We start from the raw sequence: 26845 nt of genomic DNA on the forward strand, positions 1-26845 counted from the left end.
GGGTTTTCAAATCAAATTACATCCTAAATTCTACCAACGTTACAAAAAGTAAGCAAAAGTGAAAAGTTAATTTTGGCGATATTCATTAAGCGTTTGAGGGATTCTCGTGTGTGTCACTGTGTGTGCCAACAAAATGATGAGAAGTGGTCTCGCAAAATACAAATTATGATCAAAAGTGCATTAAATGTGATCTTTTTGGCCAGTAAGTGGCATACATTTGAGTGCTTACTCGAGGCGGTGCTGTTGCTGGTAAGTTTATAGCCCAAATAGTATTTTTGGAGCTTTAATCGAGCATCAAACTTTCCATATGACGAAGATAGGTGTTTGATTGGAAAGGGTAGATTTCCCCTATAAGTAGGCTGTTTCGTTTCTCCAAAAGGGCAGGAAAAGTCGACAGTTTTACAGCGGGATTGCAAAAAAAAAAAAAATACTTTTGCAATTCCGTTGTTAAACTAATTACTTTTCCTGCCATTCTCGCATGACGAAAAGGCCTACTTTTCTCTACTTAAAATAAAAGTTTCGAAAAGTGATACTTTTCGATACAAGTGCACTGAAATGGAATTTTTCAGCACTCGTATCAAAAATAATACCTTTCAATATTGTTTTGATTTCAACTGCAATAATTTGCATAGATTTAGCTCAAATTTTGGGCAACGGACTATTGTGATGATAGAATCGACCACAAATTATCCAGATCTATCCATGAATCCTTTTTGCAACGCGAATCACACTTATGCCTAAGGCTACCAACTGTACGGATTTTTTACATACCGTACGGATTTTCAACTCTCTCCGCGGATTTTAAACAGGCCGGAATTTTTGTACGGAATTTTTCGCATAATACAGATTTGTACAAAATTTTAACAACTTTTTAAAAAATTCATTGCTTTTTTGATAGGATCAAAGCTTTTGCTAGTTAGACATTTTTATTTAACTGTCAGTTTGATTTTAAGTCTGCCTGTGTGGATCAATCGGACCGCGCACTGGACTCACAATCCAGAGGTCGCTGGTTCGAATCCCGAGGCGGACGCAAAAATTCTAAGTGTAAATATAGGTATTCGGTGCCCTCTCCCCGTGCCATACTTTCACACTTAGGAGACCCGGGAGGCGGAGTCTTGTCGCAAAAAGAACGATACACGCCTGTGGATCCGTTGACGAAACCGCAAGGTTTAAGAGGGCCACATTATAAGGTGTTACGTCGATTCCGTTTTTTTGATTTTAAAGATATAACTTGCATAATTTTCCGGGTTTTCCTCAGTTCAAACTTGATGGTCAATAATTGTTCTTTTCAAATTCCTTACAAAACATATTTATCAAATAAAAGATCAAAAGGCATTCTAAAGCTTGTGAAAATTGATCTTTCCAAAAAAAAACTCTGGAAATGTTTTCGTGAAAACACTGACAACGATATTATTCGTAAAAGCAAACTTGATGTTTCGTAAACTTTTAAACGTTTAACAAAAATATTTCTATTCCCCAAATTCCAAATTTATCTAAATAATTACTTGACATCACTCCCTTGTGGACCACCGATCAGTGAGGTACTCCTGGATATTAGCTCCTGAAAAGTGCTTTGAAAGTGCAAAAAATGCCTCACGGCAAGAAAAAGAGGCGGTCCTCACCAGCAGGATCGGCAGATTTGAAGAAGCTAAAGAATGCCGAAGCGCTACCTGCAAAGCCAGGCAGTTTGAGCAAGGACGCTCAAAATTCGTCTGGAAACCAGTTCGCTACCCTCCTGTGGACGTGAGCGAGAAGGAAGAATTTGAACGACGGGAAAAGTTGCCACCCATTTTTGTGAAAACATCGTCATCGGATTCGGTGCGAAAGTGGCTGACCGGGTTTATCAAATCTGGTGCTTTACGAGCTTCCATTCGCTTGTGTGCTGATGGACTCAAAATTCTGCTACCTACCAGAAAGGATTACAACTACGTTCGGGATTTCCTGAACAACACAAAGATTGAATACTACAGCCATGACGATCCAGGTAAACGCCCCATGAAACAGGTCCTCCGAGGCCTGTACGACATGGATGTGAATGTGTTGAAAGAAGAGCTCAAAACTCTTAAGTTGAACGTAATCGAAGTCTTCAAGATGACGAGACACAACAAGGACATCAAGTATCGTGATCAACTGTACCTGGTTCATCTCGAGAAAGGATCGACAACGCCGTCTGAGCTGAAGGCAGTTCGGGCAATTTTCAACATCATCGTGACTTGGGAACGTTATCGTCCAGTGCACCGTGACGTGACACAGTGTTCGAACTGTTTGCAGTTTGGACATGGTGGAAGGAACTGTTTCATCAAGAGTCGTTGTGCAACCTGCGGAGGTGAGCACAAAACTCAAGCTTGCGAAACAATCAACGAGAACATCGAAGCAAAATGCTTCAATTGCGGCGGCGACCATTCGACCAAGAATCGGAGCTGCCCAAAACGTGCTGAGTTTGTAAAAATTCGGCAGCGAAAGACGACGAGGCCAACCAAATCGTCGCAAAACACCACCAGCATACACGGACGTGGATTTTCCTGCTTTGGCGTCGCCAGTAGCAGGATCTGTTCGAGTGGTTCCAAATGCGCAGCCATTGCCGTTGAATCAGCAGCAAAAATTTGCAGAGAATACAACACCTCCTGGCTTCAGTCAGCATCCGAGGGAAAACCAACCAGCATCAACGGATGAAGGCAGCAGTGACCTGTTTTCACCACAAGAACTTCTGAACATTTTCATCGAGATGACAACAACACTGCGTGGTTGCAAAACTCGCCAAGAACAAGTAAGAACGCTTGGAGCATTTATTTTAAAATACAGTTCGTAGTTTACTCGTTCTAATGATTTTGAATATTTCAATGAATTTATTTTTTTAGTTTTAAGTTAGGATTAGTTGTTAAAGTGATTTTTTTTTCTTTTTTACCCAAATGTATTCGATTAAATGCAATAATGTAAAACAATTTGAAGTAAATAAAATAAATGTTATCAGTTTATAATAAAACGAAAAATACAACAAATATGAAGAGCATTAGGCCATACCACTTAGCATGTAAATGAAATGTAATTATTATAAGAAAGTTCAATAAAGACATATTCATTTAAAAAAAAAAAAAAATTACTTGACATTTTTTGTTATACCATGGTGTCATGTCGGTAAAGTATACGGATTTTTGCTCAGAAAGAGTTGGTAGCCTTACTTATGGCGCATCTTTTTAAAGGATTTATGTTTGACTTAACTAATCATATTCCAATGCTTTGTGTGACTTCAACTCAACTTCTTTTTGATTTGATTGGTCAATAATTTTGATTTATTTCAGATTATGTTGAAATACACTACAAAATGCTGAATTTCAGCAGTCCAATGTTTGTTTTGGCTTTGATTCATGAAACCCTAAGCCAGTTTCGTTACAAGCAGTTAAAATATTTGGTTTTGCTGTTTCCAAGTGAAATCAAATCCCCCTAGATGACCACCAGTACGAATTGCTGGCTGGTATAACGATACAACTCTGCTTTGGTTTGGGTTTGTGGACAAATCCGAGTAACAGAAAATACTAATGAAATGCACCACCGCCGAAGGTAAACGTTGACGTGCAAATGTTGGTATTAACAAACAGCATTTGCACGCTCAGGACGAACCGCAAGCTTTCAGGGAAATGCTCTGCTACACAAATAATTCTGTTGCACCAAGTCCGAGGACAAACACAACATTCGCAAAACCGCAATTTATCATCGTTTACTCGTCATCCTTTCTCTTGCTCACTCTAGTCTAGGCTAATCTTCCAGAGATTCTCCACCACGTCATAGACTGGCTTTCAGCCGTTTTCGTGTCGTTGGTTGGGCGAAAGATTTAAATAAATTTTCCGTAAATTATTTCATCACCACCCCGAGAACCTCCGCACCGTATTCCAGCTGGATTAGTAGCGGGTGATGAAACCGCAAACCATGTGAATGCACGACTTTGAAAAAAGATGTCACGGAATGTGGCGCGAGTGACGAGCTTTGACTTGGCTTTCAGAACCGTTCTACGTCGTCGTCACGTGGCCATTAAACTTCCTACGCCCCACCCCAACCAAGTTCAACCCCGCCCAACTTTCATCTCGAAGCTCTTCAGAAAGCTGTTTTTTCAAGCACTCCACCCTCACTTTGTGGTGTCTCGCTGGGAGCTGCTGTAATGGAATGTTGAGACGAGCGATGCTCGCTGTATGCTGAGACTGGGTTGGTGAGTTGGAAATTAGAATCATAAATTACATAATTTTTCAAGTCGCGCTTTCGTGGTGGAGGAGTGTTTATTCTGAGCGTGTTGTGAATCTGCAAAGCTGGAACAAAATTGCTTTCTGATGCAAATTTGTGGCGGGTTTTGTCTCTTATTTTTATTAAGGATTTCGAGTGAGAATAATATGGACCTTACAGATGTTTTCAGGTTAAAATATATGAGTGATATTGTTGTTAACCTAAAATAATAATATATGTCAGGTAATTTTTATGTGAACCGAGTATGCTTTTGGACTCGATTTTTACCGATTTCGACCAAACTTCGAGGGAACTCTCATGTATCAATAATTAAAAGCGAGTTTTTCACCAATTTGTAACAGGTCGTATCGTGGTGCTCCGATTTGGATGCAAGTTTAAGCGTTTGTTTGACTACTACTAAGGGAAGTGGGGTAAACGAGTATTGAAATTTTAGGTCTAAAAAACTTGAAATATTTTTAAGTTGCTCGCATTTTCGTAAAACTTTATCAATTCTAATTCTCTTAGCTGCATTCGGAAGGTCTTTCGAAGCCCTTCTATGAAGGTTTACAGGGCAAAAATTAATGTTATAGTTTGTTATAGAAAAATCGTAAAACTTTGTGAAAATCTGCGATTGGCAAAAAAATGCTGTAGGCTTATACACGGAGAAAAAAGAGTTCTCAATATCGTGAACATCCGTTCATGAAATTGGGAACCACGAACAAAATGTTCAAATTCCATGGTACGTTTTTGAAAATCGTACCATGGCATTTGAACACTTTGTTCGTGGTTCCCAATTTCACGATTTTGGGAACTATTTTTTCTCCGTGTAGTCCATGAAATTCCCTAACTTTTGACCTGTACGCAACGTTGCCAGATTATGTTATGGGAGATCTGTATTTTCTTAAAAATAAATCTGTATTTTATCTGTATTATGTCAAATTCAAAGCCATAGAAGTTTTTTTTCAACTTTTCACAACAGATTTAAGCTTTTTAATCATATTTAAGCATTATTCAATTACTAAATTGTTAAAATTTTCAAATTAAATCATTTTTGAAAAATCTGTATATACAGATTTTTGTGATTTTTGGGACCAAAAAATCTATATAATACAGATTTATCTGTATATCTGGCATGGCTGCCTATAGGTATGGGTAGTACGGGTGTTGGAGGCTGTTGCAAAAAGTTATTAAGGTTTAAAAAATAACCATTTTTAACAGTAATTTGGAAAAGCTATGAGAAAAAGTAAAACCATTCCTGGTTAGAGAGTTAGAATTGATAAAGTTTTGCGAAAATGCGAACAACTTTAAAAAATTTCATGTTTTCTGGATCTGAAATACAATGCTTGTTTTACCCCACTTCCCTTTGTCGAAGAGGGCTCATATTTGGCATGAGTTCATCTCATGTATAGACAAACCAGAGAGACAAACAAACGCTGAGAGATTCATCAAAACCGGAGCACCTCGATACGACCTCTAGAACAAACCGAACAAAATTTGCAAAAAACTGCTTCTTAACAGAATTCTCAACTTTGGTGTCAGTTCGACTATTTTCGGAAAAGCTCTTCTTTTTGACAAAATAATAAATATATATTTATTGAACGAATTGAACGTTGTAATCATTAGACCAAAAGACTTTTTTCTGGTATTTTTTTTAGGAAATTGTCTTGGGAACGAAAAAGTAACCCTCAACTGCATAGTTTTTAAACGTGATTTTGACCCATTTTTGATTCTGGGTTGCTTTAGATAATTTTAAGCTCACAGATTTTTTGATGAAAAGTGTACAATGTTGGCTTTGGAGAAATTTAAAACAAGATCACTCCAACCCCAATAAATATTGTATCCCAATGCAACGCTCCATCAAACATTGATCCTGAATAAATAATCTCCGAGGCCAGGATTCAAGCGGGGGTCTCCAAAGTCGAACCAATGAAACTTTGCGTTTCGCAATAAAAGTTGAGTCCATAAAACCTGTTCCAGCCAGCATCAGCGAAGAATTGTTAACGACCCAACCGACGCTGCTACCCAGAGCAAATTATTTTACGCGATATCAACTTGGCCGCCACCAACTGTCGACACAATGACCGACAATGGCCGTTTTGGCAAAGGACCCCGCGAGAAGACCCACATTTTTTTATGAACACTTAAAAGCTTGTTCCTTACGAGAAATTCCCCCGAAGCCCAGCGCTGCTTTCGGAATCAGAAGCGGTTGGTGGTGAAAAAGGGCAGAAAATCCCTTCACCAGCAAAGATGTACCGAGCGGGCGAGCTTTTACAGCTTCCGATTTTCACACGCTCTTAACTTTTCGACTTTGGGACCGACATTTGGTCAGAAAAAAGGAGGTAGAATACTTCTGTTTCTGTCGCTTTTGAGACATGCAGTCCCTTTTTTTTTTGGTGTCCAACTGAGGGGGTTTGGAATGTGCGTTGTTCTTTTTTTCCTGGGGCTAAATTTAACCAAAACGAAAAAGGGATTTTTCTGTTGTTTTTGGGTAATGTAAGGCATTCTTTAGACGAGCTGATTTGGGTCTTGTTTCGGGATCTATGTAAAAATGTTGCCAAATTTGAGAGGATTTGTCGAGCGAGCTGGGATTGAAAATTACGATCTGGTTGATATTCTTTGGACATTTTGGGTGAGATCAGTGCATTTGTTAACAGTAAATTTAAACACATTTTGATTATTTTGTTTATTTTTTTCCTGTCTGAAAATGTGAAATAGATTAAAATTCAATTCAAATGGTTCAACGACTGTTACTTGCTTTACTTCGATATCCAGTACTTTTTCAATATTATCTCTCCAATACAAACAAACCCACTAAACACCAACCCGTACAGCAGCACATACCACGCCGGAATCAGTTCATGGGCTTGCAACAGTTCATCCTCTTCCTGCGCCATACCTAGAGCTTGCTCTCTGTACATAATAATCTGCGATCGAAGGTAAAACAAGAACAACACCTGATCCAGCAGGAATCTCCTAATCCCAGCTTCGAAGAAGATCCGCTGACTCTTTAGCAGTTCCCTGGCCAGCGGACTCCTCGGTGCCATCCAAAACTGCCGGATGGTGCTTCCGGGTTGGTAGTTTTTTAGTATCACATACCGAGGACGGATTTCCCTCCGGTGAAAGCAGTTTGTCATCGTGACGATCACGTTAATCAGCGTTTCCTCACCAATCTCGGCGTGGCTTAGATGGGCCGATGTGTTGGCTGGGAACGCTTCTATCAGTGCTTGCAGCTCAGGGTTGTGCATGAAGAACTGGTCGGAGTATCCTTCGTAGAAGGCTATTTTGATTCCCATACGGTGGAGGTCTTGAAGATCGCGGGGATCTTCCTTGTACGGATAGCTGGTCATTAGGGTGATGATCTTAGTTTCGTAGGCTCGCAGGAGGAAGAAGAACATGATTGTGAGGGCCATGGTGAGATGCTTTTCGGTTGTTCCAGTTTGGTAGAAAGAGATTTTCTCAATCCCACACAGTGATGCCAGTACGGGATCGTTGACGAAGGTGCCCGAAAAGTAGTGGATCGCCAAACAGCAAACGAAGATCACCAGAACAAGCAACATCCAGACCTTTAAGCTGAACGGCAGGAGAAACAACTCCAGTATGCTAAGCTTCTGTCCCCGTGGAACTCTGATCACGTCCCGATCCGGCTCAATCGCACTTATAGCAAACGGCATCATCGAATCCTCGTGCATAGGATCCAGGTTTATCTCGTAACGATCCTTCCCGTTCGATCGATACTGGCGTCGACGCTCGCACTCCTTCCGCGATACCTTTCCTTTCTCGCAGTCGATTTTGACGATCCGAGCGCTTCCGTTGAGATGACGGGCGGTTTCCGAGATCCATCGGAAATCACGTCCGTGTATTTTGTGTTCTAAGAACATGGTAGTTTCCGGACGGGCAAAGTAGCAAGATGCGTACACTTTGTAGCCGTTAAGATTGTTAGTTTGATCTACAAAAAGCTCAGAGGGGGGTACATTCAAATGGTTGTATCTAACAACAGATTCCTTGTAGTATCGCAAGCAAATCAAGGAATTGCGATTCAAATCCAAATAAACGACATTCAAGAACTTTAATCTTGCAAAAGCCTTAGCAACATCCATCATTTGTGCTTCACTAGAAATTTGATGCACAACCAAGATCTTTACTTCAGCAGGAACCCGGTAATATCTCAAATGCTTCCAACTCCAGGGATCGTCGCAAAGGACGCATCGAACCACGATCATCGAAGGCTTCTGCTCAAAGGGATCAACGACAGTGGTGTTTGTCGTGGTCATCACCAACCTTACGATGTTAGCAAGGAAAGGTTGCCGCAGAAGATCCGTTACAAATTTATCCCCCGAGGTTTCCAAAGTGTAGATCCAGCAGGTGAAGTGAGACGGGTGTTGTTTTGCAAAAGAATTGACCAAATTAGCAGAAAATTTGACGGCATTATAGTTTGCCTCACTTGCCATGATCAGCAAAAGCAACAATGACGTGAATTCAAGTGTACCAAGCATGATAGTTTGTTTAGCACTGGTACAAACAAAAAGGTTTCCATTTGTTTCTATGTAATTTTGCGGTGGACTTCTGTCACACTTTAAACCATTTTGTAGCAGTCTATAATTCGTCGTTGCCTTGCTATCTTGTCGCCTCTGCAATTTTGACCAAATTTAGTAAAGAAAGCCTTTTTGCAGCTCTCAATGCCTCACGTTTTGATCTTCACAGATCCCCAAAATTCGATTTCAATCCTGAGATATTCAATAAAAACCGAAAAAACTCCGTGTATTTTTGTCACTTTTGATATCATATGAAAGAAAATTCAATCTTGACACACTCCGAAAATTGCTGTAAGTGTGACAGGTGGCCAAAGGGTTTTCAGATCATAACGCGTTTGGCACTCGTACATGCCCGACTGTCGTACACATTTGTAATTATAACTCCGGACTCCGGCAACCAAATTCAATCAAACTTCGGAACAATTCACAGAATTGTCAACCAAAGAAAACGTGTTTGAATTTGTTTAGTGTGTAGTGTGTCCATCCCGGGAATACCCGGGATTTTTCCAAAACCGGGAATTCCCGAAACCCGGGATTATTTACTTTTTTGTCCCGGGAATTCCCGAAATTGGAAAAATATCAAATTTTGGTCTGGAAATTCAGGTTTCGTTGTTATATGAACAACGATGAAAAAATATTAAGCATATATCACGGTTTAGTTTTATAGGTTCTATAAGCTATTATGTTTCATATGTTCATAAGACCTATTAAAAATAACTCTATACATCAGCATTAATTTGACTTAATTTGAATTGACAAAATTGATAAAAATTACCAATCCGTAAATTGCCTAGCGCTTTAAATGTTATCAATATTTAATTTTATAGATTTTTGGAAAGACTACGTTTATTCATGCTTTAAGATTTAAAATATAATATCATTTCAAATTATTTTTCTTGAAACATAATTGGCAAATCAAGACGAATGTATCTAATTAAGACAGCTGTTTTAGTCATTTTTTTGCATGATGTTTAGATTTTTTGGATTGATTTCGGTTAAAACAGAAAAAGACCAAAACAATTAGTACAGCGATCTCCAAATTAATTGCTCTAAAATCTCCTGTACCTAATTGACAGTAGTCCCGATTTTCCCTAGTTGGCAGTAGTGACTTTAAGATAATTTGTAAAATATTTTGTTATATAAAACATGAATGTCTAAACTTATCTAAAAGTTAATATTGGCTGGTATAATTTTAATTGTGGACTTTTTATTTCATTTTTGTAGATAGATATGAGTCTAAAAAGGGCGGAATAAATAATTTTAAGTGGTGCTGGCAAGGAAATTTACTTGGAGAAGTTTGGCAGCGATTTTCTTTTGCGTGATTTGCCTCCTTTCTCTTTCGCAGGTGAAGAAAGCTAGCAAGCGAACATATTTTTTTGAGAACATCCCAAGTAACATTTTTTTCCAGGAGTTCTACAAGAGCTCTTCAAGATATCTACTACATAGCACTTTGGACCGCGGTAGGATAAAACTCTCTTCAAGTACTCTTCCAAACTCCTGAAGAAGTTTTGAAGAGAATTTTATCCTACCGCGGTCTAAACTGCTATGCTGTAGCTATCTTGAAGAGCTCTTGTAGAACTCCTGGAAAAAAATGTTACTTGGGCATTCTATTCCTGGCAAATTGAATTAGAAACCAAAGCACAACAAAGAAAAAAAATCTTTCAAGCAATCTAAAAACTGCTATTCTTGTTTAGATTGAAGAGTAGATAATGACCAATAAATAGTATTGAGCTAATTCTATGATTTTCAGCTCTGAAAACATGACAAATATAATGAAAACATAGATTTTATTACTGTTTTAAAAAATTCCCCGGGATCCCGAAAATTCCTGGGATTTCAAAATTATTTCTTCCCGTTTCCCGGGAAATTCAAAACCCGGGAAAATTGGACGCCCTAAATACGTGCTCTTTTTTGTGTATTTAAGGTCAAACATTAAAACGTGTTTTTCTCGGAACGTAAAAAAATCAACGTGCGGCAAGATAGCACGACAAAGTTGAATTATTACCGAGATTCGGTATCTAAAACAGAACTTAAAAATGTTTGAAAATCTTAAAATAAAAAATGGTTTTTAAATTTTTAGTAATGTTTAATGGCACACATATAGAAGTTGCCGTTTTTAAACTATAATTGTATTTTTCTTTTCTATGGAAATCTTTTTTTTTAATTCTTAATTTTTAATTTCAATCAAATTGAGTGTTCAATTTTACATGAAAGTCTCATTGACACTGAACATCAACCATCACAATGATCAGGGACCAAAATATTGCGCAATTCCCACTAACTTGGACTTCGCACTAAATTATTGCTACTGATCGCACTATTGCGACTTGTCAGACTGGCTTGGGGAGTTTTGAATTTCCTCAAAAATGATCAAAGCGAGCCGAGGTTTATCGCTTGTTTTCCAGCTGTCACTCGCAATTTTGAAGTGCGAAAGTCCAGTTTGGTGGAAACTGCGACTGGAAATGTAAATAAACAACGAGCGGTTGCCTAGTTTTGTGAATTTTTGTTGTAAAAAGTGCGAGAGAAAACTGCGGGCAAAATCCATGTTACACTGAAAGGATCAATAACCTCTTATCACATAATTTCACAAAAATGTCATTCCTAACAGAAAATAACATAAAATCTCAAATCAACTGCAAAATGAATCAAGAACATCGTTTTGGGCAAAAATATCTTTAAAAAAACTTCCCGCACCTCTATGAAACAACCGTAGAACTTTGCACGACGATATTCTTTTCATAGCCGATGAAATGAAGACAAAATAAATTTCTCCAGCAGAAAGGTTCTCCTGGACAACTAAACGTTGTCGTAGACGTCAACGTCGTCGTCGCCGCCGCCGACTGAGATGCATCTGGGCGTGACACTCTATACGAAGGGAGAGAATATTATTATAAACGATGGCGGAAATGATGTGGGAACCAGCTCCAGCATCTTCCTTAGGACAGTTTTTTTCTGCCTCTATTTTTCCTGTGTTTACCGTAGTCATCATCATCATCATCAACTTCATCATCATTACCGCTATTTGCCACTGTTTTGTCTCTACTTTTAATAGTGAATTATGGCTTGGGAAAACTATAATAGTGCAATGGAACGGTGGGTTTGCTAGAACATGCAATTTAAAAAAGTGAGTCTTTTTCTTTCAAACCCACCGTGCCCGAATGCACCTTACGTTGCGCGAAAAAATAACTCACCTTAACTCGTTTATCGGCAAATTTCTCGCCCGTCGACGATGGCTGCATGTACGGTGGCAGCGGGATTTCTATCTTGGTGTCCTTTTTGTTGAGATCCCCGCCGCCACCTCCGGGACCAGGACCGGTTCCAGCACCACCACCTCCACCCCCGGTCGTCGTTGTCGTTGGTTCCGAGGAGTCGTCCCCGCCACGTGCCCGCAGCGTCATACCCTCCGACGTTCGGCGCGTTGCCGCCTTCTCATTTTTGACAAACAGTTTACTTTTTAGTGTTGTGCTTTCCATCGGGTTGTTTTGCCCCACATTTTCCTCCTCACCACTCTCTGGTTGTAACGACATGTGTGGGAAAAAGGAAAAATCAATAAATTAGTTCTGATACTTGGTTGGTGTTAAGTGATGCTAGGGTTAATGTACTTTAAACATGAATCTGGTTAGGAAAAACTTCTACAGCTAATTTTGGAATCACAAAGAACAAGGAATTCAGGATGCGAGTTAAATTTTGGAACAAACTTCTAATTTATCAAAATAACGGAACATGGTTTTAGATCAAACAAACTCTTCTATAATTGAGATTAGATGTGACACATTAAGAACAACCTGTAAATTGAATAATCTTCAAACAAAATGTTACGAACAAAAAATATATTCCAATACTTGAAAGATATAAGTTAGTCATGCAAGACTGTAGAAAATACAGAAAACAGATAGTTGAATTTATGGGGAGAATTGAAACATTGTTTACATTTAGAGTTTGATTTTTCTTATACTAAAAAGACCGATAAATAGAAATCATCATCACACAGAAAAATGAAAAGAGAAAAATACACATTGTGAAATGCATTGAAATCATATTGAATAAAAAAAACTTTGAAACCCAAACTAGTGCGACCAATCCTCTGACAAATTTGTAAGAGGTTTTGCAACTATTCCGTTTACACTCTTCAATCTTGCCCGATTGTAATAAAAATGATATTTCTTGTACACAATTTGAAGTATTTAATTTGATATGATACACGTTTTAACTAAAATGTGTAATAATATTTAAGTTATATCTTTTTGGCTTAGCTAGTATTCGATGTCCTCCAAAATTCTCCGTCCTTGACAAGTTTGTAAGAAAGTTTTGATTAAACTGTAACGATTGCCGCTACAAATTACCCCATTATTGTCCTAGGACATGATTGACGACTGCTTCAAGTGAAGGATCGAAGCCACAGCAGCAGCAGGCGCTCGAAATGACACACAAATTTGCTTCCCATTCCGTTCTCCATCACATTAGGGTGGGTCACTTCTGGCCGAACGCCGTTGGAGCGGCGGAGAAAGCATGCAATTTATTTCCTCGTGCTCGCCATGATAAATCTCTGATTAGCTCTATTCCTCTCGAACCAACCAACCGAACGACTCGAACAACCCCCACCCCCCACAAAACCCGACCAAATGAGCCGAGATTATGTCCCACTGCCCACAGGTTCATTTATTTGCTCCGTGTAACCTTTCAACCCGATCTCCGAACATAAGCTCCGCAACTCTGGCTGGCTCACACTGGCCCACGTGGTAGTCGCACTGTAGGTTTTCAGAGGGAGTGTGTTAGTGATTAGTTTGGGTTACTTGGGCCGGTTGTGGTGAAGTGTGGGCCCGCAACTAATTTATGGTGCGAGTAACGACCCAGCAGCAGGCACTGATTTCGAAACAGGACCTCCCCCCAATCACTTGTCCCTTGCGTTGAAGGGACGATGAGGTGACGGATTGTGGCGCTGTATGGTGTGGCGTGTGCAACAAAACACGTGTGGTCAGACGATTGGGAGGGATTGAGTGGGTTTCGGGAAAGAACACCGCTTTCCAGGTATTTTGAAACAGTTGGGTCAATTCAAGTAGCGAGTTTTATAGGAGTTAAATTGATGAAATACCGATTTTTGTATACACTTAATACCATTTTTCAAATTAGAGATAACATTATTTGAACGAAGTCATTTAACAATCCGAGTATTTTAGATTTAAAGAAAAAACAAATATTACGTTAATTAAGAATATGCATTTCAGTTTTTTTTTGTTATCTAATGGCAAAGCTCCTGCATATAAAGAAGTTCCACAAATGCATGACAATTTTAACGCCCTTTTTTCTTAATTGGAATCTTTTATAGTTCAAGCATTTGGATAATTTGGAAATTAAAAAAAAATCTTTTAATCTTGCCAAGCGTTTGAAAAAAGAGTTGAAACCGGCATTTTTAAAATAATACTTGATCCCCCATGAACATTATAAAGAATTCTTAAACAACATGTTTCTTATTCATTAAAACTATAGATTTTATATTAGTAACAAATATTTCAAATAAAACCTGTACGATTTTATCAAAAAAAAAAAAAAAAAAATAAATAAATGCTTAGGATATTCTTATTTGGATCAAAATTTAGCATGTTTACAAAATCTGATATTTTTGTTTATAAAACATTTCAAAAATAATTCAAACTGCCACCTTAAAAGTCCTTTTTTAAACAATTGATTTAAAAAAAAATGAAAAGATTAATTTAACGTCAAACAATTTAAACAAAATAAAATGTGTCAAAAAAATTTAAGAAAAATTTATACATGGGTAATTCTCTACCAACTCACACGAAATCGGGAAAAGTTGCCCCGACCCCTCTTCGATTTGCGTGAAGCTTTGTCCTAAGGGGTAACTTTTGTTCCTGATCACGAATCTGAGGTCCGTTTTTTGATACAGTCATGCCTCGGTTTTGCACGCCTCGGTTTTGCACTGCCCCGGTTTTGCACCGTTCAGCTGCCTCGGTTAAGCACGGCCCAGTGCTTAACTGAAGCACAGAGCTTATGGGTTTTTGGCTATATGGGAGACATTGGCTTTAATCGTATGGAAAATCATGCAAACATCAAAAAATTATAGTGTTTTGCAATCGGGATGATGTCAGTTATCCATTAAAATTATTATTTCATGAAAATTTTCACAAAAATACGTATTTTTCCTGTATTTTGAAAATGCATTTTTTTTCTCTAAGGAATCCAAAAATATATTGATATTGGAATATGGGTATCAAATGATCAGGTTTTTTCATACATTTCGGATATAATAACAAAATTTTTAGAAAATACTCCAAATTTTCACAAAACTACGTTTTTTCGAAAAAATACTCAAAATTTAAATTTTTTCAACGATCGGGATTTTTTCATACATTTCGAATGTAATAACAATTTTTTTAGAAATTACTCAAAATTTTCACAATACTACGTATTTTCGAATAAAATACTCAAAATTTCAATTTTTACTACATAAGTATTAAACGATCGGGATTTTTTCATACATTTCGAATGTAATATTAACATTTTTAGAAAATACTCTAATTTTTCACAAATCTACGTATTTTTGAGTAAAATACTCAAAATTTCCGTTTTTACTATGTGGGTATCAAACGATCGGGATTTTTTCATACATTTCGAATGTAATAACAATATTTTTTTGAAAATACTCAAAATTTTCACAAAACTTCGTATTTTTGTAGAACTTTTCAAAATTTCAGTTTTTACAATATGGATATCAAATAATCAAACCAATTTTTTTCAAAAATACGTAGTTTTGTTAAAATTTTGAGTATTTTCATTTTTTTAACAACTTTCGAAATATATGAAAAAATTCCGATCGTTTGATACCAACATTGTAAAAACGGAAATTTTGAGTTTTTTTTTGTCGGAAATACGTAGTTTTGTGAAAATTTGGAGTATTTTCAAAAAATATTGTTATTACATTTGAAATGTATGAAAAAATCCCGATCGTTCGATACCCACATTGTAAAAACGGAAATTTTGAGTATTTTATTCGAAAATGCGTAGTTTTGTGAAAATTTTGAGTATTTTCTAAAAATGTTGTTATTACATCCAAAATGTATGAAAAAAAACTGATCGTTTGATACCCATATTGCAATAACAATATATTTTTGGTTTCTTTAGAGAAAAAAATGCATTTTCGAAATACAGGAAAATACGTATTTTTGTGAAAATTTTCATGAAATAATAATTTTAATGGATAGCTGACATCATCCCGATTTCAAAACACTATAATTTTTTTATGTTTGCATGATTTTTCGTACGATTAAAGCCAATGTCTCCAACATAGCCAAAATCCCATAAGCTCTGTGCCTCGGTCATGCACGCCTCGGTTTTGCATCCCCCATATGCGGTGCTAAACCGAGGCATGACTGTACCTCGTGACGAAGGGGCGGTACAACCCCTTCCATTTTTGAAATTGCGAAAAAAGAGATGTTTTTCAATCATTTGCAGCCTGAAACGGTGATGAGATAGAAATTTGGTGTCAAAAGGACTTTTATGTAAAATTAGAAGCCCGATTTAATGCCGTTCTCAGAATTCCGAATAAACATATTTTTCATCGAAAAAAAAAAACACTAAAAAAGTTTTAAAATTTCTCCCATTTTCCGTTTCTTGACTGTAATTTTTTTTGGAACATGTCATTTTAAGGTAAATTTAATGTTTTTTTACGAATGTACATTGACCCAGAAGGGTAATTTTTTCATTAAGAACAAAATTTTTCATTTAAAAATTTCGTATTTTTTCTATCATTGCATGGGTTTTTTTTTAATAGAGTAACAATGTTCTACAAAGTTGTAGAGCTGAAAATTACAAAAAATTTGATATAATAACATAATGGGTTTGCTTATAAACATCACGAGTTATCGCGATTTTACGAAAAAAAAGTTTTGAATAAGTTGGTCGTCGTTGATCATGGCCGTTCATGGCGACAGACACGGACGACTGTTTTTCGTAACATCGTGATAACTCGTGATGTTTATAAACAAACCCATTATGTTATTATATAAAAATTTGTGTAATTTTCAGCTCTACAACTTTGTAGAACATTGTTACTCTCTAAAAAAAACCCATGCAATGATAAAAAAACACGAAATTTTAAAATGAAAATTTTGGTTCTAAATGAAAAAATGACCCTTCTGGGTCAATGTAGATTCGAAAAGTACATTAAATTTCCCTTTAAATGACATGTTCCAAAATTCGGGAAAGTAACGGGAAATGGCAGAGTTTTTAAAACTTTTTCAGTGTTTTTTTCGATGAAAAATACGTTTTTTCGGAATTCTGAGTACGCCATCAAATTGGGCGTCTGCATAACATAAATGTCCCTTTGACACAAAATTTCTATCTCATCACCGTTTCAGGCTGCAAATTATTGAAAAACACCTCTTTTTTCGCATGCTCAAAAATGAAAGGGGTTGTACCGCCCTTCCGTCACGAGATATAAAAAAACGTTGCCCCTTAGGACAAAGTTTCACGCAAATCGAAGAGGGGTCGGGGCAACTTTTCCCGATTTCGTGTGAGTTGGTATATGGTATATTTATATAATAATAATAATAATTAATTAAACAAAAATAAATGAAGTTATATTATTAATACAAAATTTGAAAAATAAGAAAAGTAGTGGACCTGACAAAATTCCAGCAGCTGTTCTTAAAATGAATGCTGTAGCCTTTGCAAAAATTTTATCTCAAATTTTTAATTTAATTGTTCAAACAGGTTCTTATCCAGACTGCCTGAAAATTGCAAAAGTTGTCCCAATTTACAAATCTGGTGATGCTTGGGATTGTAATAATTATCGCCCAATTTCTACGTTGTCAGTTTTTAATAAAATTTTAGAAAAATGCTAGTGTCTAGACTGATTGATTTTTTTAACAAACATGATGTTTTTTATAAATTCCAGTATGGGTTTAGACAAGGGTCTAGCACTCAAACAGCTGTGATTGAACTAGTAGATGAGGTTGTGAAAGGAATTGATGAAGGGAAATTTGTTGGTGGTCTTTTTATAGATTTGAAGAAGGCGTTTGATACGCTCAATCACAACATTTTACTTAACAAACTAGAATGTTATGGTATCAGAGGTGTTGCTAATGAAGTAATCAAAAGTTATTTGACAAATAGAAAACAATTTGTTCACATTGAAGGTGAGTGTAGCTCTCTATCTCCCATCAACGTTGGTGTACCACAAGGTAGTAACATTGGGCCATTATTATTCTTATTGTTTATTAATGATCTGGGTAGATTGAAACTTAATGGAAATGCAAGACTTTTTGCGGATGATACTGCGTTATTTTATCCTCACAATGACATTCACACAATAATATCACTCATGGAAAAAGATCTTCGAATTTTGAATGAATATTTTAATGCAAACTTATTGTCGCTTAATGCTTCCAAAACGAAATATATGATATTCAAATCTATTAAAAAATTGTGCCCGATCACGATCAAGTTAGGCTTGGTTGTAACATAATTGAAAAAGTGTATTGTTTTAAATACTTGGGAATTCTATTTGATCCTGTGTTGTCCTGGATTAACCACATTAACTTAATTGAAAAACGTGTTTCGTCGTACATTGGAATTTTGTGGAGGGTAAGGCTATTTGTTCCATCAAAAACTGTTAACATATTATTATGCCTACATCCACTCTCAAATAAATTACCTAATTTCTGTATGGGGACATACCGCTAGTTCTCATTTATTAAAGTTACAAACCTTACAAAACCGATGCCTGAAAATTATTTTCAAAAAACCAATACTTTATTCAACTCATGAACTTTACTCTGATAATTGTCATAACATATTACCACTAGCCTTTCTCTGTGAAAAACAGACATTACTTTTTGTCCATGATGTACTTAACAATCCTATGTTTCACCACACCATAGAATTTACAAATTCGAATCTGTCACGAAGAACCCGCCAATCGAATAACATTCTAAGCATTAGAGCAGTTACAACACGTGGCCAAAAACGAATCAAGTTTACAGGACCTACGCTATATAATTCACTTCCAAGCAATTTGCAATTAGTAAATAACCGCTCCACTTTTAATGCAAAAATCAAAGAATATTTTAAACAAAAACTCAACGAACTATTTAATTCATCAATTTAGTTTTAAGTAATCACTCGTCAATGTTAGCTTTTAAATAATAAATTTTAATTTCGTGGATCCCTTAAAAGGAAGACTCTTCCACTGGGATACCATCCTTGTAGTTTAACTCACCGCACATCTAATTAGTCCTTGGCTCAATTTTTATTTTCAATTTTCTTGTTTATGTGTGTACGAGCTAAGGATAGTTTGCGTCCACTACCAGGAAGTTCCTAGAGCTTTTGGTGTGGGGGAGTGTGGTGGGCCATTTAAAATAATATAAAAAAAAAAAAAAAAAAAAAAAAAAAATTGGGGTAATTGTTTTGGTAAGACTAGTAATGAAAACTAAATTTAAACTTAAGCAGCTTCTTTTTTGTTATTCAACCTCAGTAAAAAACTAAAACATGTTTAAAGTATTGTTTAACAACCAATAAATTACATAAAACCGTTTGAGTCTATTGACATTCATTGCATAACAGCAGTGTGCCTACCAAAAAGTCAATTGATTCATCTCAATTTCCTTCTCAATCTACCTTGTCACACTAAAGCATCACACTTAATGAAACTTCAAATGCAACAAGTGGTTGCAGGCCTTGGACCAGTCGGCTGTCGGTCCAGCTTTCATCCGTTTGAAGTGCGATTTAGGCCTTAATTAAATGAAACACACAATCGCCTTTCCTGCATCGTCCTGGTGTCGGTTGCTCGTATGATATGATGCTTTTGGTAGCAACCAGACAAATTAATGAGGAGAGCTTTTTCCAATTTACTTTCATTGCCTTATTTTCTTAAAAACATTTATCATAGTTACAATGTTTGTGAGAGAATCAATTTGTAGTTGAATATCAACATGAAATTTTCAAAAAATTCCCCAACTTGTCCTCCGAAATGCGCAAGAAAATAAAAACCTGAAAGTTATCACCTTTTACCGAGTGCCAATGTAATTATTTTCTACTTAAAAACTCCACCCACAAAATGGTGCGTTGATGCAGCAAATTTTATCATCACACCTGCAAGGTGTGAGCAACGTTGTTTTTTGTTGGCTCACTTTGAGGTACCACTTTTTCGTGCTTCTTTCGAGAAAAGCGCAAAAAAGGCGTGAACTGTGAATTAGGGTGATCACTTTTACACGGGATTATTTTTTGTAACATTCACATATTCACATTTCCAAATAATGTCTTAGTTTAGATTCTTGATGGATCTTAAAAAAAATATTCTTTAAAAAAAGATCACCCTTAAAGCACGTGTTAATTTCTTTGAAAGCGGCATCATCATTACCGTGTCTCTCTTTTTCAAAGTTTTTTTTCTGTTGGCATTTTATCAGATGCGAGGGAAACTTTTTTTTCCTGAAGATGCAGTCTTCTTGCACTGCGTTGGAACTGAGGCTGCATCCTCGATGTTGGGGCAAGTGATAAATTTTAAATTCGAAACTATTAGCGAGTTTTCGGAAGACTTTAAGCTGTTAGAGTGGAGGTTTGCCTTTGGGCAGTTCTCACCTTAGTTTGCCATTGAGAAATTTTGATTGTTTTAAACTTTTGAATAAAGTTGTTTTCTTGTTTTCAAACCAAGTTCAGAACAATCGAAGCTACAATTTAAAAATATACGAATATACGAATATTCAAAATAAAAAAAAAATAATAATCAGATAATCGTGTCAGAATAAAATAATTCGAGTATTTCAAGATTATTGACTTTGAACAAAAATTATATTTTATTGCTTTTTACTCAAAAACTGTAATTTAGAAATTTCAACTAAAATACTCATAAAAAATGATTGATTAAAAAATGCATTTTTTGAGGTTTTATTCAGTAAAGAAAAAAAATATAAAATAAGTATTTCAAAATATATTTTCATGACTGGCATTTTAAATCGGCTTATCATGTACAATGTTGCCCCTTTGAAAAGGCCTGATAGAAAATATAGTCAAAAAATATTATAAGTGCCTCTTTGAAACGGCCTGATAGAAAATCTAGTCAGTTTCGGTTTTCAAAATTATTCCCAGAATAGTAAAAGTAACATATTCTAATGTTTTCAAGCTAAATTATAGATTAAACAACATGAGAATTTTAAGATTTAACCCGTTTAAAAATTTCAAGTTGTTTGATAATCTTACTGAAATTTATTAAAAATTAGTATTCAAAATGATTAATTGTTTTGCTATTTGGACATAGTTCGAGTATTTAACACTTAAAACATATTTTTCAGGTAAAAGGTAAGAGCCTGCGATGTTTTTTTCAACTATCGCAATACAAATTAACTTAATTACCGTTAGTATTATTTAAATTGATAATAAATTTGGGTTTCAATGTTCATTTCAATTGTTTTGCAATGATTGAAATTTCCCTTTCCAAACTCGCACAACAATTACACCATGAATTTTTTTCATAAGCCCTAACAATAAAACTAGAACACGTGCACATGAACGTCATAACTTGGACCAATTATTCTGCAGCACCACTACACAAACATTGCCCGCCACAAGCGGTGCGACAAATTTGGCCGTTGTAATAAGCGAAACCGCGCTGCGAAACGAGAGAATGTTGGTTTTATAGCGGCCGCCATTATGGCGGCGGCACCACCGCGACAACGACCCCCCGTGGCCAACGTCATCAAAGCAGGCTGTTGTTTCGCTTTTAAAATAGTTTACAGGGTGGCAATAAATTTCGGCAATTTGTTCGGACTTTTAACAAAGACAGAGTATCTATTAGTAAAACAAACACACACAGTTAACAATAACATTCCATAAACGAAATAGAGAAGGGGGTAAGTGGGGTTTAAACGTCAAAACAGGGAGAACTATCAATAACAAAGGGGGGTAGTAAGAATCAAGAGAGAAGAAGAGCAGTACCGGTACCATTCACAGCTTGGGTTCAACATCGAGAGGATGCGAACCTAGTTTGAGTTGGGACAACACCTTTGTCGCATAACACCACCACCACCAACACGATTTTTGCTTTTGTAGTGTTGTAGAGCAATAGCAGTAGGCGGCGACGACACAAACACAATAGAGACAGAAACGTCACACGCTCGTTGTCGTCTCGCTGTCTATTTACAAACACGTTGCTCGTGTCCCGTGGCCTGCTTAGATTGGAGCTTTTGTTTTGCACTTAAATTTTTCTTTTCTACGATTTTTATTTACACTTGGAATGGTCTTTTGTGTTTGGTTGCTTGTACGTGTACGTGTGTTTGATTGCGAGTCAAATTGTAGTGTTTGTTAACTTTAGAGTGTGTCAGTTTTGGGTTTTTATAGCTAAGCAAGAGTAATCAATTCTGCAAATAAACGAAAAAAAAGAGAAAGAGAGACAGTTTGTTCAGACAAAAGTGGTACAAAAAGCTGTCACGATCACAGGACAAAAAGAGAAATAATTAAATCTTTGATAATCTACTCTATGTCAAGCATGTGACATTTGAGAACGCGTGCGCTTGATGCTATCCGAAAATATGTCATTCTCGTTATGTACACAACCTTGCGTCTCCACCGCATTGCAATCCAATCACCTTGCGACTCCACCACCAGCTCAAATGAAGAGAAAAAGTATTGCCAATCGCAAGTAAACCGTTTACGATTGTTACCAAAAGGGTGATGACTATTGCGAGAAACCGTAAACTGGTAATAAAATACAGTTGGAACCAGCTGCGTTCAATTGGGCACACTGCATTAAATGGCTCTCTTGAAAATAGCAATTTTTGTGTTATGTTATTTTAAACTGAAGTTTAAATATTTTTAAATCAAACTAATTATAAATAAAAATGATTTGCTTTATCTGATTTTTTTAATTATTTCTTAAAGCCATCAAAATCCATGTTTCTAAAATTTAAAATGTTTTCCAATTTCCACAGAACTTCAACAGTATTTCAATGGTATGTATATTAACAGTATTTCAACAGTATTTAAACAGTATTGCAAAAGTATTACAACAGTATTTCAATAGTATTTTAACAGTATATCAACAGTATTTCAACAGTATTTCAAAAGTATTTACACAGCATGCCATAATTGTATTTTTTTAATTTAGCTCTTTTACAGAGATATTCCCAACGTCGAAATTGCAGCACACGCCCGCAATAGGGTGGTGCGAAATAATTTATTCACTAGCTGGTGTTAATAACCGTGGTTCGCAAATACCATTAACACATCTTTGGTCAGCAATTTACTTTCCCGGGGAGGGAGGGAAAAAGGACCATAAAAGCAACAACGGTCATCGACGATATTGGGGCACCGGAAATGAAATCGTTTAACCCCCTCGCTCCTTGACACAGGGGGTCGACAAATGTCCACAGATGTTGCCATCGAACCGGTACCACCAAAAGGAACGGTTCGATGAGTAATGACGCTTGACTCTGTAAGTCCATAAAAGGGAATGTTTTAATGGTGCTTTTTTGTTGTTGTTGCACTTGAGACGAACAAATTACAGATTGGTGTTTATCGAGATCATAAATTCGCTGTCAGCAGTTGTGTACTGAAGTTTATTAAATTTGTTGAAGTTACTTTCTGAAGCGATTTTGCAATCAGTTGAGAAGCTTGATTGAATGCAATTTATTTGAAATTTCGCTTGAAGGGACATCAAAGCATGTTTTGACAGGATTACATAACTTCACTTCCCTTGCGGGAGGTCAGTTTTTTGCTGTGACATTTCAAAACTTTTTTCTTGCCAAGAAGTAATAACAACTTGACAACAAATCAATCAACATTAAATAAATACGAAATGAGGCCATCCCGTCAAGAAAAACTCCTCCCAAATCGAAATTTTCCGACAGTTTTCCATGGAAACCACAGAACAAGCATTTTTACGAGCCAGATCGTCCTAACTTTTCCCTCACCAGATGTCACTCTGCGGTTTGCCAACCTTTAGGCGCTCTAGTCTCCCCCACAATTTCCCTTGCCAAGCCGGGCAAAAAACGGAAGGTTATTTATTTTCCATTATTGTTTCCGCTTCAATTGACTTAAATCGGATAAAATATGTCGCTCATTGGCTCCGAGCTCCGAGCGAAACGAGACAAAGACGGTTGCTGGGATCTTCTCCGGAGGACCTTGGGCCATGGCATGCTGTGGGAGGTTGGTTGAGGGAGTAAATTTATACCGCTCATTGTTTGTTGATCCTGGCGACGTCGTCTTCGGGGCCGATTTGGAAAAAAACAATGGCGGTCAACGAGCTCATCTTTACGGTGTAACAGGATCTGTGAGTAAAAAGCTCGGGCGGAATCGAAGGAAGCTTAACCTAACCTCAAAACCGTACGGGTTGGGGGTGGTATCTCAGTTGGTCAGTCCGTCCAGGGCACCGCGGTCAATCGGACCGGAATACCGCCAAGAGCGAAATTGGAATTTGATATTTTATGTCAAACATAAATTTATTGACCTCCCATGCGATTCCGCTCATGTCCCACTTGAGTGGAGAAGAAGCAAAAAAGAAAAATCCAAGCATTCCCCGTGCTTCCGCCTTTTCCTAGGTGATTCAGAGATTTCGAAAGAATCTCAAATTTTAAGCATTTTCGAATTGTGAACTTTTCAAAAGCTACATTCTTCCTGTTCTCATTGAAGTCGCTGGGGAGCTGTAAATCGATCCTTGGCCACTTGGAGTCAGTTTGCTTGGATTAAACGATTTGGCAAAAATGCTTTTCCTTAAAATAAACAAACATTTTACAGATTTTTAAAAGATTTCAACTGTCACAATATTTCAACAGAAAATCATTAGCAAAAAAATTGTGTCACCCACTGTAATGGTGGACGGTGTGAATTCTGCAGCTGCTCGGTACAGTTTTCGCCTCAAACCCCATGAATGCAACTTGCGAGCGAACCAAGCAGAACAAAAAAAAATCCCCTTTAAAAAGTAAGGTAAAGTGATGATGAATCAGTTTTCATCCTTGTCGGATAGGTACTTTACGATTGTTGCCGAGCTGCTGCTGAAAGTGCAGCACTGATTGATGGTCGGTGCCATAAATTTGTGGCGCTGTTTTCGAACGGAGGGGTTTGACGTTTTTATTGAGTTGGGCAATAGTTTTGCTGGATAGGGAGAAAAATATTGGTTGGTCTCAGCGATGGATTGAGAATAGATTTTGAATTTTTCTCTTTACTGAAAAACAAATTTATAACAATCACAATAACAATCAAATTTTCAATCAAATTAACAACTTTTAGACTTCAAACTTACGTGGAATTTCCTGAAGATTTCGGATATGTAAAAATGGAGCCCAAAAAGTGCCGTCTTCATGAGTTACAGGGCAAAAGTAAACGATGTAAAATGTTTGTTTTAGAAAAATCGTAAATCTATGAGAAAAACTGCGATTGGCCAAACAGTTAACTCAGTAGGCTTATAGTCCATGAAATCACTGATCTTTCGACCTATAGGAGTATGGGTGTTGGAGGTTGTTGCAAAAAGATATTTAGGTTTTAGAAAAATCAATTTTTAACAGTTATTTGCAAAAGCTATGAGAAAAAGTCAAGCCAATCTTAGATGTATATAGCACATTTTAAAGTGCTTCAAAAGACCTTTCTAATGCATCTAAGAGAGTTGTTATTGATCAAGTTTTACGCAAATGGGATCAATTTTATGATTTTTCATGTTTTTTTACCTCAAACTTCAATGCCCGCTTTACCCCACTTCGTTTTGTCATAGAGGGCTCATATTTGGCATGAGTTCATCCCATGTATAGGCAAACAAACGCTGAAATTTTATCCAAATCGGAGCACCTCGATACGATCTGTTATACACTGGTGAAAAACTCGCTCTTAAATCTTTGATTTTACCAAATCTTGTTTTTTTTTTTTAACAAATGATTGCAAATCAACTGAATTAGTGTGAAATGAATGTTAAAATGCCTTTTTTCATTCAGTGTTTAGACTGTGGCTTGATATTTTAATTTTTATTGCTGCAACAGTTATGCTTCTAAAATTGGCAAAACATCTATGAATTTATGATTTTTTTTTTGTTTAAAGCGCCCGATTTGATAAAAAAAAGAGAAATAACGTTATCTTATCTATTTTGAATCTGTTTTTTTAAAGTTATTTTTTTGATTTCCTAATAATATTTGCATGACTGATGGAAATAAATAAAAAGAGCTTATCTCTAAGTCTTCCGAATATATATGAAGAGTTTTTTTTTATTTTCTATAAGCACTTGTGTTTTATATGATTATAGAACTTGCGATATCTGGATTGAAAAAATTACGGGTCTTAGTATTTCGGACAAGGAACTCCGAGAAAAATGTTGAGCTTTATCGGACTATTTTTTTTTTAATCATGCTGTTTTCGTGGGGAATTGCTGTATTTTGATATTTTTGAGTGATTTCGGTTCGACCAGATTCAGAGCAAAATAATGTGTGCATTCATTTCCAAATTTGATGCTTTTAAGTGCTCCTAAACGTGCTGTCCCTGTTCAGACTGTAATCCCAGTTCGCCCCAGTTGACGGTATCGATTTCTCTTGACAGTGTTCCCAGAGTTGAAGAAAATAACTTTGATAGTCAAAAGATTTGTGGAGTAATGATTTCACAATTTAGAGAATTAATGTAAATTTTACCAGTTTCACAAAATGTAAAGAAACACATTTAAGATAGTTAACTGTGGATTTTAAAATTAAACTATTTTTTTTTTCATTCACTTCACTATTTTCAAAATTGCTAGCGATTTTATTTAAGACCATCGAGATAGATGTAATAAAAATAACATTGACAATTTGAGTTATGATTTTCTGTACAATATTTCTGCATTCGATTGTAGGTTTCAGCATAATCACCATTTAACTTAATTTTAAAAATTCTTTGAAAATAAACTGAAAGAAAACGTATATGTTCCGATTTTATTTTAAATATATTGAATAGATTCAAAAGTTTTGATTTAAATACATTTTTAATGAATGAAATTATGGTTAATTAAATTATCAGTGAAAAAACCAAAAAACTCCTTCAAGTGCAGTTTTGCTCAATCTTTTTTAAACTGTAGTTTAATACAGAATTGGTTATGTACAGTGTAAACTTATTAGTTGAAAATACCATACTATGAAATT

General features: G+C 36.3%; 1 protein-coding gene across 2 annotated transcripts in view; it reads right to left on the minus strand.

Annotated features, from left to right (window-relative positions):
- Window positions 1-26845, minus strand: part of LOC6033360 (transient receptor potential-gamma protein) — a 184994-nt gene that overhangs the window by 26166 nt on the left and 131983 nt on the right. For both annotated transcript variants that reach the window (XM_038252717.1, XM_038252716.1), the window contains exons 4-5: window positions 21693-22114; window positions 11936-12255 (exon numbers count right to left, since the gene is read on the minus strand). In XM_038252717.1, coding sequence (XP_038108645.1) covers window positions 11936-12217 — 282 coding nt within the window. In that variant the 5' untranslated portion in view covers window positions 12218-12255; window positions 21693-22114. The remainder of the gene's footprint in view (window positions 1-11935; window positions 12256-21692; window positions 22115-26845) is intronic.

Source organism: Culex quinquefasciatus, chromosome 2 (genome assembly GCF_015732765.1).
Source record: "Culex quinquefasciatus strain JHB chromosome 2, VPISU_Cqui_1.0_pri_paternal, whole genome shotgun sequence".
Taxonomy (NCBI): domain Eukaryota; kingdom Metazoa; phylum Arthropoda; class Insecta; order Diptera; family Culicidae; genus Culex; species Culex quinquefasciatus.